General features: G+C 37.4%; 1 protein-coding gene across 4 annotated transcripts in view; it reads left to right on the forward strand.

The window, feature by feature from the left end:
* Nucleotides 1–17,630, forward strand: part of COG5 (component of oligomeric golgi complex 5) — a 193,512-nt gene that overhangs the window by 122,380 nt on the left and 53,502 nt on the right. For all 4 annotated transcript variants that reach the window (XM_036327523.1, XM_036327526.1, XM_036327525.1 and 1 more), the window contains 3 exons: nt 7,401–7,605; nt 14,027–14,188; nt 16,322–16,421. In XM_036327523.1, coding sequence (XP_036183416.1) covers nt 7,401–7,605; nt 14,027–14,188; nt 16,322–16,421 — 467 coding nt within the window. The remainder of the gene's footprint in view (nt 1–7,400; nt 7,606–14,026; nt 14,189–16,321; nt 16,422–17,630) is intronic.

A 17,630-nucleotide genomic window follows, 5' to 3' on the forward strand; every position in this document is an offset into this window, starting at 1 on the left:
GAAATTTTTCTCATGTTCCTTTGTAGTTAATCTCCTCCCACCTTTTAGCTTCTGGCAACTATTGTCATATAAGTTAGCTTTTCCTAGATTTTCATTAAGCTGGAATCATGCAGTGTGCATGCAGTACTAGAGGCCCGGTGCACGGCATTCATGCACTGCAGGGGGGCGGGGGGTCCCTCAGCCCGGCTGGCACCCTCTCACAGTCCAGGAGCCCTTGAGGGATATCCACCTGCCGGCTTAGGCCTGCTCCCTGCCAGGGGTCCTTAGCACTGCCATCGAGGTGGGAGAGGCTCCAGCCACTGCAGCTGCACTCGCTGGCCATGAGCCTGGCTTCTGGCTGAGCGGTGCTCCCCCTGTGGGAGCACACTGACCACCAGGAAGCAGCTCCTGCATTGAGCGTCTGCCTCATGGTGGTCAGTGCGCATCATAGCAACTGGTCCTTCCGCCGTTCAGCCAATTTGCATATTAGGGTTTTATTATATTGAATAATTATTTTAAGATGCATCCATGTTGTAGCATATATCAGTAGTGCATTTCCTTTTTATTGCTGATTTGTATTTCATTGTATAGATGAAATACATTCTTCAGTTGAAGAACAATTGGGTTGCTACAGTTTTGGGTTATTATGAGTAAAGCTAACTACAGTCATTTACTGACACATCTTTTTGTATACATATGTCTTCATTCTCTTGGGTAAATACATAAGATTGGGATTTCCTGATAATTTGATAAGTATGTGTTTAATTTTGTAAATAATTGCTAAACTATTTTCCAAGATATATGTACCATTTTACATTCCCATCAATAATTATAATTCCAATTGCTCTACATTTTTATCAATCAATGATATTGTTAGTCATTTTAATTTTAGCTATTCTTATGAGTGTTCTAGTAGATTTTAATTGTGGTTTTAATTTCCATTAGCCTAAAGACTAATGATTTTTGACCATATTTTCACATACTTACCTACCATCTGTATGTCTACTTTGGTTATGTGTTTGTCAAGATCATTGTCTTAGTTTAGTTGGTTTTTTAAAAGTTTATTGCTTATTCTATTATTAAGTCTTAAAAGATTTTTATATATTGTAGACTCAAAGTTCTTTTTCAGATGGGTGTTTTACAAATATATCCCCCCCATCTGTGGTTTGCCATTTTATTGTCTTAGCAATGTCTTCCAAATGACAACAGTTTTTAATTTTGGTAAAGTTACATTTATCAATTTTTCTTTTATAATTTGTGGGAGTTTTTTTAATCAAAGAAATATTTGTCTAATTCAAGGCCAGAAGTATTTCCTCCTATATTTTATCCTAGAAGTATTACTAGGTTCTTTATAGTTAATTTGTGAATATGATATAAAGGTTAAGGTTAATTTCTATACTGTGCCTATAAAAATGTCTCCTAAGATTTTGATTAGGATTGCATTGATTCTACAAAGCAATTTGTGATAAATTGGCATCTTAACAATATTGAGTCTTCTGATCCACATTTGTGCTCTATCTTACCATTGATCGGTTCTTATACATTGCCTCTTATCAATGTTGTGTACAGTTTTCAGTCTAGCAAATCTGTTCTTAAATTTATTATGATTTCATATATTTTGAATTTATTATTAATGATACTTTTTTAAATTTTTTCTTTAGAATTGTCCATTGTTAGTATGTAAAAATACATTTGATTTTTATGTACCGACCTTGCATTCTTGACTTTGCTAACCTTATTAGTTCTAGTAGTTCTTGAAGATTTTTAAAATGATTTTGTGTATTGATGATGATATGGTCTGCAAATAAAGACAATTTCTTTTTTAATCTAGCATCCTATTTTTTTTTCCTTAATACACTGGCTGATACCTCTAATACAGTGTAGAATTAAAATAGCTTCTGCATTGCTTACTATCTTACTGAGATAGAATTCAGTTAACCTTTATATGATATTAATTGCAGGTGTTTCCGTGCTGTCCTTAATCAGGATGAAGAGTTTCCTTTCTTTTTCTTGTTGTTTGAGGGAAAGTAGTTGACTTTTTTCATGCTTTTTTTTTTGCATCCATTTAGATAATCAAATAGTTTTAGTTATTTTAATCTGTTAATATCATGAATTATGTTGACTTTTCAAGTTTTGAACCTGACTTACATTCTTGGATAAAACTCACATGGTCATGATTCATTATCCGCTTTACATGTTGTTGGGTTTAAATTGCTAAAAAAAAAAAAAAGCCTTTGATCTTCAGTTTTTGCCGGAGTCCAACCCCAGCAGGTCAAGGGGTCCCCAAAGGTGTGGATGGAGTCGGCGAAGAAGGAATGACACAGAGACAGCGTTCAGTTGATCAGCAGCCTAGCCAGGATCTCTAGCCAGGATCTCCAGCCAGGTTCTGTGTCCATGTTCTCTTGCTAGGTTCTCCAGATTCTCCAGCCAGGTTCTGTAGCCATGTTCCCTCGCTAGGTTCTCCAGCCAGGTTCTGTCCAGGTTCTCCAGCCAGGTTCAGTCACCAAGTTCTAGTCAGGTTCTCTTGCCAATTTCTGTAGTCAGGTTCAGTCCAGGATCTTTTGCCATGTTCTCTCGCTAGGTTCTGTCTCTAGGTTCTGATGCCAGTTTCTGTCCAGGATCTTTTGCCATGTTCTCTCCAGCGAAGTTCTTCTGTCTCTAGTGAACGTTCTGTGTAGGTTCTGTGCCTCCTGGTTCTGTCTTCTAAGTTCTGTGTTCTAAGTTCTGAGTCTTGCTGTCTTATTACATCTGTATTTATACCAGTTGATTCAATCCTATCAATCTCTATTATAAAGGTTAGGGCGTTTCTTATCTCCATTCCAGGGAGTAAAGATTATGTAGTTTAAGCATGATTGTTCATAGTTAAAGTGATTAATTACCCGCCTGGCACTTAGTTAAGAGGTTTTATTCCCTCCCTAACTTCAGGGGAAAATCCCTACCTGGGGAAACACCCTTTCTCAGAGACCTTGGTTAAAACACATAGTGCCAAGAAGGTGAGCAAACATATTAAGAACAGTATGCCATATATGCCAGTCCCCTTGAAACAGCAAGCATGGACCGGCTCCAGGCAAGTTTTCTTGTAATTTCTTTTTCCAGTTTTAGTGTCAGGGTAATGAATACCTCAGAAAATACGTTGGGAAGTATTTCCTCCTCTTCAGTTTTTCAAGCAGTTTGTGTAGAATTAGTATTATTTTTTCCTTAAATCAATCTTTGGTCGAATTCACCAAAGAAGTTATATGGGCCTGGAATTTTCTCTGTGGGAAGGTTTTAACTACAAATTCAACTTCTTTCATAAGTATAGGATTATTTCAATTATTTCTTCTTGAATGAGCTTTGGTAGTTTATGTCTTTCAAAGCCTTTTTACAGTTTGTTGAGGTTTTCTGATTTATGGGAATAAAGTTGCTGTATGCTTCCTTATTACCCTTTGCATGTCTGTGGAATCTGATGTGATGTTCCATCTCACATTAGTTTCATCTATTTTTTCCTAATAATTATGAGTAGAGGTTTATTAATTTTATTCATCTTCTCAGAAACCAATATTTGGTTTCATTGATTTTTCTCTATTTTCTATTTTATTGATTTCTGCTCTTATGTATATTATGTATTTTCATTTATTTGCTTTGGGTTTGATTTGCTCATTTTCTTGTTTATTAAACCTAAGTTTAGATTATTAATTTAAACTTTGCTTTTCTAATTTAAAGTTTAGATTATTAATTTAAACTTTGCTTTTCTAATTTAAGTGTTTATGCTAATTTTTTTTCTACAGGCAGTATTTAGCTGCATGCTATTGTCACCTTATTTTTCCCCCCAAACATATGAAATGTTAAAAGAATAGTGAAATAACATCTATATATCTATGTCTTTGATTCAGTAATTACTCAGAGTTGTTCAGTGAAATGAGCATTTTTAGAGTCTGACATGTGTGCTTGAAAGTTAAAATTCATAAATTATTTTAGGAGGTAGTTTTTAAAATATTCAGGTGTAGTATTATATAAATACATTTTTACTAGTTCCTAACTTCATGATGAAAGTAATGAGACCAGTTATCATCCTGAAGTTTTCTTCACATTGTAAGCTGATTACTCATAAACCAGTAAGAAAATACAAGAGTAAATATGCCTACAAAATATGTAAGCATAATTACAAAATTTAATAAAACCTCAGTTTTTAGAATAAAAGAAAGCAAATGTAAAAGTCCATTTATGTTCTCAGGCATTCATTAAAACTGTATTTTATCACTTTAAAAACCTTTTTAAAATCTTCAAGCTGTTATAGTCAATGAAGACAAGTTTTAAGTTAATTTTAAGTTAATGAAGACAAGTTTTCCAGAGAGTCAGAAGTGGGAGGAGAGGCTCTGCTTCCAGCAATCTGGAGCTGGCTGGTTCTGCGTTGTTACCCCATTGTCTCAGCAATATCCTTCATACTTCTCTCTCTCTCTTTTTTTAAATTTTTATTCATTGATTTTAGAACAAGGAATGTAGGTAGAAGAAAGAATGAGAAAGAAAGAAACATTGATTTGTTGTTCCACTTATTTATACATTCATTGGTTGCTTCTTGTATGTGCCCTGACACAAGATCAAACCCACCGTGGTGTATCGGGATGATGCTCTAACCAACTGAACTTTTTTTTTTTTCTATCTTGCATTTGCCCCTTAAAAAAAAAAAAAAAAAAAAAATATATATATATATATATATATATATATATATATATATATATAATTTATTTCAGAGGGGAAGAGAGAGGGAGAGAGAGAAACATCAGTGATGAGAGAGAATCATTTATTGGCTGCCTCCTGCATGCCCCACACTGGGGATCGAGCCCACAAGCCGGGCATGTGTCCTGACTGGGAATCAAATTGTGACCTCCTGTTTCATAGGTCGACACTCAACCACTGAGCCATGCTGGCCAGGCTTGCATTTCTCCTTTTAAAAAATATTTTCCCCCTGAATTAGAAACCTATTCAAATTACCTTAATAAAACTAAAAACAAAACTAGAGGTTTTCTCTTTAGTTACTATTTAATCTCTCCTCTTTTTATCCAAACTTCATCTTCATTTTCATACTGTTAATCTCTCAAGTAGGTGCACTATAGTTATATCCCACCATTCTATTGAAATTGTCCTCATTAAAGTAAGCAGTGACCTACCTCTTAATTGCCAAAGCCAGTCATGCTTTTCAGTTCTTATCTTAGGGGACCTATCTGACTTGTGTAGTCAAAGAAACTACTGAGAAGAAGTATAATATTTTTAAGCAAAAATCTCATTGATATTTCACATTCTGAGTGGTCTGTTACTACTAATAGCATTATTATTTTAGTAACTACCTTTGTGAGAACTTCAAAGTTAAGTTGTTTGTAAAGCAGCTGCCATTTATAGAGCACATACAGTTCCTGATGTGTACTATAGTACTTAAAATTATAGACACAAAATATTAAGGAAATTCAACCATCTGTAGAGTGAAGAGTCTATACAATGTAACAGATTGTCTAAGTAAGTAGAATTTTGGAAGAAAATATCTAAAGGGAAATTTTTCTAGCTAGGAACATGTTCTTTCTGATTATAAATGTTCATGTTTAGAAAAAGAAGATCTGGATATAATAAAATATAATCCAGGGATTTGACAAAAAATGAATGTACTTTATTTAAAAGATGAGGCGCCTGAACCTATCACAATGAAGATTCAAAATATTCCGTATATGAAATCTGCTGCTTTAATTATCTTTGGGTGATAGTTATTTCCAGGATGATTTCTAAGCTTTGTGTCTGTTAGTTTTCTGTCATAATTTCCAGGTAATAATATTTGTTCACCAACCTGATGCTTTTTCTGCATTTATTTATTATGATCACATGCTTTTCATCTTAGTTTGTTAATATGATGAATTGTAACCAGAACCAAGGTTTGACTGCCTACCACTACGAAAACCAAACTCGTGAGACAGATGCTAGTGAAAAAGGAAAGGGATTTATTGGAGTGCTGGCATCTTGAGAAGATGGGAGACTCTTGTCCAAAGCCCATCTTAGCATCTCAGTGCAAGCAGGGGTTTTTATAGCGAGGGAGAGGAAATGCAGAACAAAGAGATCAGGAGGAGGGGCTGTGGACAGGCAGGCAGTATCCTTGCTGGTCCAGATATGGATCTTTAGTGTCAGTGTGCTTGAACTGGTGAGTTCTAGCCAAATTCCTGCAGTTGGGTAACCTCTGTCAACTGAAGTCATGGTCAAGGCCATTTCTTATACAAGAGGAACTGGAACTGCCGATGCCTGCAATCTTCCTATATAATAAAAGCCTAGGTGGCATTGCGCGATGTCACAAGATGGCCACCCCACGTCGTCACAAGATGGCCACCTCCATGTTATCACAAGATGGCCACCACAATATGGCCGGCAGGGGAGGGCAGTTGGGGGTGATCGGGCTGGCAGGGGAGGGCCATTGGGGTCGATTGGGCTGGCCTAAACCGGCAGTCGCACATCCTCCTAGGGGTCCCAGATTGGAGAGGGTGCAGGCCAACATCCCCTTCCCTCTGTGCACAAATTTCATGCACCAGGCCCTAGCATATAATAAAAGGCTAATATGCAAATTGACTGAACAGCGTAACAGCCGGTAGGCTGCAGAGAGCAGGCCTAAGCTGTCAGTCGGACATCCCCCGAGGGCTCCTGGACTGTGAGAGGGCACAGGCTGGGCTGAAGGACTCCTCCCCCCACCCCCACCCCCCAACTGCACAAATTTTCATGCACCAGGCATCTAGTATGCTTATAAGGAAACTGTCAGTATGGGTCAGTTCCTTTTATCTGTTTGTTAGTACGTTTTATTCTAATTCAATTTCATGGTTTGTCAGAGTTGTATAAACTTTTTATTCCCTGTTACAGAGTCACACTGATTGATATCAGAGTTCTTAGGATAAATCCCTCTTGGTCATAATGTATTATTCTTTTTATATATTCATGGACTAGATTTGCTGAATTTAAAAAAAAAATCCTCACCCAATAATATTTTTCTATTGATTTTTAGAGAGTGGAAGGGGTTGGGGGGCGGTGTGGAGAGAAAAACATTGATATGAGAGAGACACACCAATTGTTTGTCTCCCGCACGGGCCCTGACCTGTGCCCGGGATCAAGCCTGCAAACAAAGTATGTGCCCTTGACTGAGAATCGAACCCACAACCCTTTGGTCCACAGGCTGATGCTCTAAACCCTGAGCCAAGTTGGCCAGGATAGCATTATTTTATTTATTTTAAATTGCATTTATTGGGTTTACATTGGTTAATAAAACTATACCAGAATTATTTAAATGGCCTCTTTGGAATACACCTTTGGTTTGACCTGTAATGTAAGCTGTTTGTCCCATCATCTTCATATACAAAAGAAACTTCTAGCTACATTTTGTTTTATCATTTATCTAATGCATTTATTGTTTTGCTTGGCAGCTTCTATGTTTTTGAAACAGGCATTTGAAGGAGAATACCCTAAATTATTGCGTCTTTATAATGACTTATGGAAGCGTCTTCAACAGTACAGCCAAAATATTCAAGGAAAATTTAATGCAAGTGGAACCACAGACCTCTATGTTGACTTACAACACATGGAAGATGATACACAAGACATATTCATACCAAAAAAGCCAGATTATGAGTATGTTTGTTTAAGCAAACCTGTTTGTTGGCATGTTAAGATTTTGTCTTAATCTTATGCTGGAATAGGTTCTCTGGTAGGGAAAAATTGAACACATGCAAAATTAAACCTGAAAATCTCTTAGATCACTCATGTTTAGGAGCCACATTGGAAAACAACATACATCTCAAGTTTAAAGCAGCCACCTTTTCCTCCTGTGTTGAAAAAGAGTATTATTTTAAAATTTTTATTTGCGTACCAAATCAATTGATTTGCACACCTTTAAACACTAGAATCATATTTATAGTGAGGAGACTGACTCAGATAACAGATTGTTATCACCTACCTTGTAAGAAAAACATTGGATTTTTCATGGGTGATTTTAAATGTTTGTTTCTTTCACTTAAAAAAAATATTGTGGTTGAATTATATCTCGGTCAGAGATACATAACTGGGTTACAGATTTGATTTCCAGTTCCAGTTGGGGCGTGTGCAGGCAACCAATTGATGTGACCCTCTCACATCGATGTTTCTCTCTCCCTCCTTCCACTTTCCCTCCCTCCCACTCTAAAAATCAGTTGAAAGAAAATCTTCAGATGAGGATTAACAATAACAAAAAATATATAGTTTAGAGGTCAAGCCAATAAATTTGATTTGAGAGGAAAAGAACCAGGGATATACTTGAATAAGTTTGGGAGAAGACTGTTAAGAAGGGAAGACGTTTCTTTTATGAAATAGTGCTGAATTTACTTTTGAAACTGTTGAATTGAAAATGCAAATAGAGTTGTTGAAAAGGTAGTTGAATGTGAATCAAGGCTAGAAATACATATTTGGGAGTCATCATTATAACCATTTTTAAAAATCATGGAATTGGAGGAGATGGCATAGGGAAGATATATATAAAGGTAAACGAGAACTCTGGCCCAAAACAGGTTCTCCAAAATTCATAGATTGGCCAGAGGGATGGCAGCCTGCAATGGAGGCTAAGCAAGAAAATGATTATAGAGGAGAAAAACTCACAGTAGTGTGGGACCCCAAAGAATGAATTTAATTTAAGTTTAAGGAAGATCAGTTAACTGTGTCATATACTACAGAAAAGTTGAAGGTGAGGACTGATAATTGCTTTCTTAACATAGCAAAATAAAGGTTTTGGAGGCCTAGGTGTGGAATGGTAGACACAAACGCATCATTAGAATTGATTAATGACACAATAGCAGAAGATCGGCTTCTGACTGGTTACTACTCCACTGACCTCACTCTCCAGTGAAACTGGTTAGGACTAAAAATAACAATGTAAAGCCTCTGGAAATGGCCCTAAAAGCAAACAGCAAATGACAAATCATTTACTCGAAATCTATGAAAATTCAGTAAGAAAGAATTTATTGAAGAGCCTGTGATATTTGAGCCAAAACTGTTTCTTCCCTCCATTCTCCCATCTCAGCAATGCATACACTCTACTTGAGACTGCAGCAACAAAGAACAAAAGGCTCTCTTTGCCCTGTCAACTTGATAAACTTCCAGATCTTTGGAGAATTTTTATAAGAGTTTATTTGAGCCAAATTGATAATTGATAACATATGCCAGGAAACAAGATCTCAAATGCTCTAGAGAATAACAGATTGACAGTTTTTTTTATGCATTTGAAATTAAGGAGGATTGGAGAAAGTAGGGTGGGCATTAGATTACAGGATAGTTAATGAGATTATGTGCTCTCTTGAGGGTTGATACCTCCTTTTGAGGGGTACTACTTCTGGTATTTCAGAAATGTGTTAATCTAGAAAAATGGACAGGGCTGGTTTAATATGTTTCCCCAAAGAAGTTATAGGCCTAAGGCATGAATACTCACCATGACCAGCCCAATTAGGAATTAATGATCAGAGTACTCGGTGAAATTACTTTCCATAGAAGTTCTTTTTTTCATCTACAGCCCCCACCTCCCAATTGCAGGGCTCATCCTGCTAACAGCTTCCCATAGCTGAGGCCAGTTTCAGGCAAATGAGATCAAGAAGTGTGCCCAGCCCTAACCAGTTTGGCTCAGTGGACAGAGGGTCAGCCTGCGAACTCAAGGGTCCCAGGTTCGATTCCGGTCAAAGGCATGTACCTTGATTGCGGGCACATACCCAGTAGGGAATGTGCAGGAGGCAGCTGATCGATGTTTCTCTCTCATCGATGTTTCTAACTCTCTATCCCTCTCCCTTCCTGTCTGTAAAAAATAATAAAATATATTTTTTAAAAAAAGAAGAAGTGTGCCCAAGCACCACTCAAGGAGTGGCAACTCTACCTTATTGTGGTACCATGAAAATACTGAAGTCTTAATAAATCTTCCCCTCGCTTTTGAAATAGTGGTTCATGCCAGGAAATGTAGGCTAAGAGGACCTCAGGATGCTTCCCTGCTTCACTAGAGTAAGGTGTTACTTGAGGCTTTTTCTTAAGACAGTTTAATGCTCTCCAGAATCTGATGTCTTAAGGGCTTAATGATTAAGGGAGTGGATGGATAGAAAGGAGAAAGTGTCATGTTAAAGAAATGGAGTTTCTGCGCAGTTACAGATTTTATTGAAAAGCTAGAGGCCCAGTGCACGAAATTCATGCACTGGGGGAGGGGGTGTCCCTCAGCCCAGCCTGCACCCTCTCTAATCTGAAACTCCTCGGAGGATGTCTGACTGCCGGTTTGGGCTCAATCCAACAGGGATTGGGCCTAATCTGGCAGTCGAACATCCCTCTCACATTCGGGACTACTGGCTCCCAACTGCTCACCTGCCTACCTCCTGATTGCCCCTAACCACTCCCCTGCCAGTCTGACCGACACCTAACTGCTCCCCTGCTGGCCTGATTGCCCCTAACTGCCCTCCCCTGCTGGCCTGGTTGCCTCTAATTGCCCTCCCCTCCAGGCCTGGTTGCCTCTAACTGCCCTCCCCTGCCGGCCTGATCACCCCTAACTGTCCTCCCCTGCAGGTCTGGTCGCCCCCAACTGCCCTCCCCTGCAGGCCTGGTCCCTCCCAACTGCCCTCCCTCCCCTGTGGGCCCAATTGCCCCAACTGCCCTCCCCTGCAGGCCTGATAGCCCCCAACTGCCCTCCCCTGTTGGCCTGATCACCCACAACTGCCCTCCCCTGCCGGCCATCTTGTAACCACATGTTGGTGACCATCTTAGGGTGTGATGGTCAATTTGCATATTACCTCTTTATTATATATAAAATAATAATATAACGTTTATATTATCTAGGAAGCTCTGTAAACTCCAAGTAGGATTAACTCAGAAAGACCACAATAGACAGGTTTATTCCATACTTAACTCATTTAAATTTTATTTATTTATTTAGTATCACTTTCAATAGCATGTAAACTTTGAGGACAGAATTTTTGAGCTGACTTCATAGCTACATTTCCTACATTTTGGAGGTCCTTGACAAATTGTAAAGGCTTAATAGTATTTGTAGGAGGGAGGGAAATAGAGGAGAGTCGGAGTGTGGAAAAGTTCCCAATCTTAGAGATCTTAGAGTTGCAGCAGTTCAGAATGTTGGCTCAGGTATAAGGAAGCTCCATAGTAGAGATAAAATAAAGGTAGATGGATTCCTGGCACAGAACAGAAATAAGTGAAAAAAGTTACCTGTTTGACATAGTAGCCCCCAAGGACCCTTAGAGCACTGGAGAGCAGGAAGAGTGCTAGGGCTAACGTTTCTTTGGAAGAGGGAAGATGCTTTTTTTTTTTAATTGGGTTGACATTGGTTTATAGAATTAAAGGCTTCAGGTGTACAATTCTACAGTAAAGTACTTCATCTTGTATGTTGTATATTGCATTGTGTTGGGGAAGACATTTCTTACGGTTAATAAATGACAGAAGGAAAAACAGAAGATGTTTAAAGAGATGCCATAGACTTCAGTATAGGATTACTTCTAACAGATTTAGGCACTAGTTCTTCACTTTTCCCATTGTGGTCTTTCTGTCTTCATCTGTTATACTTTACCTGCATATTTCCTTTTTTTTCATCCTTACCTGAGGATATTTTCTCCATTACTTTTCAGAGAGAGTGGAAGGGAGAGGACAGAGAGAGAAACATCAGTGTGAAAGAGACACATCGACTGGTTGCCTCCTGCACGCATCCCGACCAGGTGTTAGGGAGTGAACTGCAACACAGGCGTGTGCCCTTGACCAGTAATCGAACCTGCGACCCTTTGGTGTAGGGGCAACTCCAACCAGTAAGTAACACTGGTCAGGGCAGCCTACATATTTCTTTACTAGAGTTTTAAGCATTTTAAATCTGTATCTTCCCAGCACTTAAAAAGGGCCTGGTACACGGTATTCCCAGTAAATATGTGTCGAGTGAAATACTTATTGAATGAGAAAGTATCAATTGATAACCATGGAATTATGACACAGAGCCAAGAGCATTCTGACATCTAGGTCTTGTCAGTTGATCAGAAAGAGTGGGAAAGGAGAAAGCCAGGCTTTGTATACATGAAGTAGCAGGTCATTTGTTTTCAAGGTTAATATTTAGGATGAAGGGGTATTTATTTAAGAAAAAGAAAAAGACAGTGGCAGGGCAAAAGAGAATGGTAGGGCTGGTAAAAGGATCATAAACAGGGATGATGTATTTGATAATTGTTAGAGGAAAACTCTAAGACTCAATAATTGGACTGCTAAATGAAAATCAACACAAATAATTGAAGGCATAGGAAGAGTACGGAGGAAAAGAAGTGTTTAATAGGCTACATTTTCTTTTGTGAAGAATATTGTAAAACAAATTAGCTTAGAACTCCAGTGGGGAGTATTTATGTGATTGTAGGACGTTAACAAATACTTTTTATTTTCTCCTCTTTTTTTTTTTTTAATATATTTTATTGATTTTTTTACAGAGAGGAAGGGAGAGAAATAGAGAGTTAGAAACATCAATTAGGGAGAAACATCGATAAGCTGCCTCCTGCACACCCCCCACTGGGATGTGCCCACAACCCAGGTACATGCCCTTGACCGGAATTGAACCTGGGACCTTTCAGTCCGCAGGCCGACGCTCTATCCACTGAGCCAAACCGGTTTTGGCTTCTCCTCATTCTTATTAGTAACAGTTTGGGCATGGGAAGGTAGATAAAAACCTAGACCTGTATGTATACTTCTCTGCCAGTCAGTGAGCTTTATGGGACGTGCCAGCTATGGGTGAAAAGGATTGAGCGAGTGCAGCAATTTTCAACCAGTGTACCGCAAGATTTTTTAATTTTCCATTTTGTAAGGAAACCTCTACAGTCTTCTTTTTTTAAATTTTACTTATTTATTGATTTTAGAGAGAGAAGAAGGGAGAGAGAGAGAGATTGTTCCACTTATTTATGCATTCATTGGTTGATTCCTGTATGTTCCCTGACCTGGGATCAAACCTGCAACTTTGATGTATCAAACCACACTAACCACTGAGTACCCAGCCAGAGCAACTGCAAGAATTTTTAAAACATGCAATACCTGACTATTTAGTCAGGGACACTTACCTCTTTTCCCTTAGATTGTCAAATAAAAAAGTGACGACAGCTCACACAAAATAGCTGTCCAGTGTGAATGCCCTGTCTTGAACCATAAATATATAGGTCCTATAATAGAGTTGCATCTTATTGGTCATGTTTCATAATAAGGTTGCATCTGATTGGTTAGTTCTTGGTACCAGAAATCCTTATATATAAGTGCTAGAGGCCCAGTGCATGAAATTCATGCACAGGAAGGGGGGGGGCGGTCCCTCAGCCCAGCCTGCACCCTCTCGCAATCTGGGATCGCTGACTCTTAACTGCTGGCATGCCTGCCTGCCTGATCATCCCTAACCACTCTGCCTGCCTGCCTCATTGCCCCTAACTACTCGCCTGCCTGCCTCATCGCCCCTAACTGCTCACCTGCCTGCCTGATCGCCTCTAACTGCCTCTGCTTTGGCTCCCGCCGCCATGGCTTTGTCCAGAAGGACGTCCGGAATGATGACTGGAAAGTCGTTCAGCTGTCCAGTAAATCAATAAAAGTTATACCTCTGTTTTTGTCAGAATAGCAAAAAATATATATTTTGGTGTGCTGCAGAATTTTAGTAATTAGTCCATGTGTGCCATGAGAAGAAAAAGGTTGAAAATCACAGCTAGTGGAACAGGTCTCGGCAGATATGACACTGTAAAGGTAGGATTTGCTAAGTAAAGGTATAGCCCTATTAGAAATTAAGAAGATTTTACAGTGTTAGTCTTTGAGTTTCAAATGACAGACTTACTTCAGTAGGTATTGATGTATGTTATATTTATACCTAGGATTTATGTATACATTAAAATATTTAGTCCTTAATAAATGTTTAATTATGAAATGTATTTCTATTTATATTTAAACAAAATTTCTGTTTTTTCTGCATGTAGAGTTACATTTTATTTAGATTTGCTTTTTAAGAAAGGCATTTGCAGCCTAAATTCATTTTTAATACATTTTGTTTCCACAGTCCAGAAAAGGCTTTAAAAGACTCAATACAACCCTATGAGGCTGCTTATCTATCAAAGTCCTTATCTCGACTCTTTGACCCTATCAACTTGGTTTTTCCCCCTGGTGGTCGTAATCCTCCTTCTTCAGATGAACTGGAAGGTATTATTAAAACTATAGCAAGGTATGTATTTTTAATTAATGGCATGTTGTTAAAATGCCTGCCATGTTTGTTAGTCATGTATGAAAGCAATATATTTTAATTTATCTTAAATTATTTAAGTAACTAGTGGCCCAGTGCACGGATTTGTGCACATTGAAAGGAAATTAATTAGAAGAAATATTTTAATCTGTATTCGCCCTTTCTCTATAATAGAAGTGTCAACCAAATTCACGATCAACAATGACAGATCGAAACACACAGGTGCGATTGGCACCAGCAAGAGCTTTATATGTATCGCAAGTCAGTGTTTGTTTATTTTTTTTTAATGTTTATTTTTAAATTGCCAGTGCGTGTCGTATGTACTGGCCAGTCGGATGGATGGACAGACGGACAGTCACTTAGCCTTTTATATACATAGATTAGTCCTGCAGTTATATCAACAGTTTTGTAGTGAATGAGTGCACATAAAGTACTTAAGATTCCAATTAATGAAACCATTTTTTAAATACTGTAAAAAAAATAGTCTATTCTAATTATTCTGTATCTTGTCAATGATGCAAATTCTTTATGCTATAGTAAATTACACAGGAAAGTATAGGAATAATTTTATAAATTGAGAAGCTAAACCATAGAGATTAATGTTTCTTTTCTTAAATTCACAAAGTACTTCATGGCATATGCAGGATTATAATCCTCACTGACTTGCTTGTGTTTGCTATTTTAAGTTTTCTAAGTGAATGTGGCAGCTTTTAAAATTCCCAAAAGGGAAGGTAGCCTAGCAGAGGTGCCACCTGATGCTAGCAGACAATGTAATTATAATGTTGCCTTCAGAAATTTACAGTTGACCCAGATTAATTTGCAACTGCAACTATCTCAGTTCCCATAATAGCTAACAAATTGTCTTAACAGTAGGTTTTTACATTTGTAGATGAATACTTTGAGGAGTAAAAATAGTAGTTAACCAATACAGGACGACAGTATAGAAATGTCTAGATTCTTTTAGACTACAAATTTGATCACAGTGATTCTGAGGCATGTGAGAATAAGACTAAAAAGCCACAGGTATAATTTACATAAGCATCTCTCCAGGTACAAATATTCCTATAAAGCATCTACATTGCCCAGCATTTTTATCCCAAATCTCTCCACACTTACCATGACATTCCAAAGTCCTGACTCTAGGTTTTTTTTACCCTAATGTATTTGTTAGCTGTGTAGCATGGTAGTGACAAAAACAGTCCTGGCTTCAGCTTGGTCTCTTTGACCTGCTTATGGAAATATTAAAGGAGCATCTCTCCCCTTCCTCTATGCAGCTTGACAATGCTGTAATCAAGTATAATGTGGAGCTTACAGAAGCATACTTATGCCATTGTTTAAAAGTGAACATTAAAGACATTATGTCTCTATTGTATGCAAAGGCATTTCTGTCACACATAGTATGTACTAGTGTTATTTCAGAGTCCTTCATTTTCTTTATATAGAGAATCTGGTGCCGAATTTATTCTGCTCTTTCAGATCAATAATTACTTCTCCTGGTTTCTGCCTCTGTATGGGTTTTCATGCAATTTTTAGCTCCTGGTATTTTCACTTTTTTTTTTTTTTTGGTTGATAGCGCAGCTGTCCCAATTAATTCAATGTTAAAGTTGAAAATAAACATACTTTAATAATTCAAAATTAAATTCTTGCTATGCTTTTGATAGAATTACAGAGCCACACAAAATAGCATGAATTGGCATAATTTCTAGAAACTGAATATCTTAATGTAGCTCCTTTAATTTATACTTTTAGCCCATGTCCTTCCAAGGTCATCATTTCCATTCAAGAGCTGTCATTTCCTTGCAGTGTCTCTAATTGCACTTATCAGTATTCAGAGTGCTCCTTTTAAAATCTGTACACAATTTACTCTCATAATCACTGCCTAAACCCACAGTGGTATGCTTTCATTAATGAGAAACTGGTCATTAACCAAGCCATCTCAAAGCACTTGTTTTCTAATGCTGAGTTTAGGAGGGAAATTGAAACAATGCAATTCTTGATATCAATGAAATCTATAAAGAGAATTACTATATCGCTTGTGGGTTTTAGGGTTATATGTTGTTCTTTACTTTGCTCATGAACAGTGCTGCTAATAAAGTCTGCTCTTGTTTTCTCCAGTGAGCTAAATGTAGCTGCTGTTGACGCAAACCTCACATTAGCTGTGTCAAAAAACGTGGCCAAGACCATCCAGTTATATGGTGTAAAATCAGAACAGCTAGTAAGTGATATCCCGTCTATAAACTTTCGTGATTTTGTTTAAAATTACTAATTATACAATCCTGGACTAATAATTCATAGTGAATTCACTGAAAATTTATTTACTTTAGTGAACTTTTGAAACTTTCTGGTGAATTTAAACCAGAAAAAAGGTTGCACTTATTAAAAAAATGGCTATTCTACCATAGTTATACTTTCAGCTGTTTGCATGTATTTAAAGCAATAGCTATGTAATGGAATCATAAGCTTAATTCTGTACATTAATATTTTAAAGTTAGGCACACATTTAACTAATACATATGGGTCCTCAATGAAATCTAAACACCAAGGCTTTAGTATATATTTAACTGCCGTTTATGAACTAATTTTAGAGAATGTGCCAAAATCTGACATCTCTCCTGTCTTTATAGGGTAGTCAGCCATATCTTTTAGCCTCTCTGACTGCTCCTAATTGAAATGTCAGAAAATAAAGTAATCTGGTTTTACGTATGTCCTAGTAGTTCCAGTTGGTGCTGGAATAATTTTTAGGTAGGTTGGTAACAAATTGAACTGAAGGAATTTGTATGAAATGATCCTTGTTGATAACAGTCATATCATGAGGCTTCCTATTAGGATGGTCACATTTTGTTTGCATATTAATATGCTACTATTTTCCATTCAATTGTTCTTATAGCCTTGGCAAATAAATTAGAAGCCTCTTTTCCTAAACTTTGTTTCTTGAAAACTGGCCCTATAGAGATAATCAAAGCTCTTTGTAGGTAATTCGATGACTAATTTTTCTCTCAAGGGTGTTTTTATAGAAGCTTTATTATGATGTTTATTGCTTGTTTTATTTCTATAAATGAAATTCAGTACTATATCTAATAGAGTTTAGGGTAATTATTGAAATGTGAGAAAGATAATCCTTATGAGATGATCCCACCTAAGAACAACATTAGAAGGAAGAGCCAGCATTAATAGGAAATATTTTACATTTTATCCAGCAGGAGGAAGCAGTGGTAATGGTAACTTGTGACTTCAGTTAAGGCAATAATGGCAAAAGGAATTGACAAAATAAAAATGTATCGACAAACATATGATTAAATTTATACTGTTGGTCAAATAATCTGTGACCCTAAATTACTCATGGCTACCAAACCTACTGTGCTAAAGGTTAACAGAAACTTGTTGACTTAAAAAAATTTTAAGTGGCCCTGGCCAGGTAGCTTAG

Source organism: Myotis myotis, unplaced genomic scaffold (genome assembly GCF_014108235.1).
Source record: "Myotis myotis isolate mMyoMyo1 unplaced genomic scaffold, mMyoMyo1.p scaffold_m19_p_11, whole genome shotgun sequence".
NCBI classification, from domain to species: Eukaryota; Metazoa; Chordata; class Mammalia; order Chiroptera; family Vespertilionidae; genus Myotis; species Myotis myotis.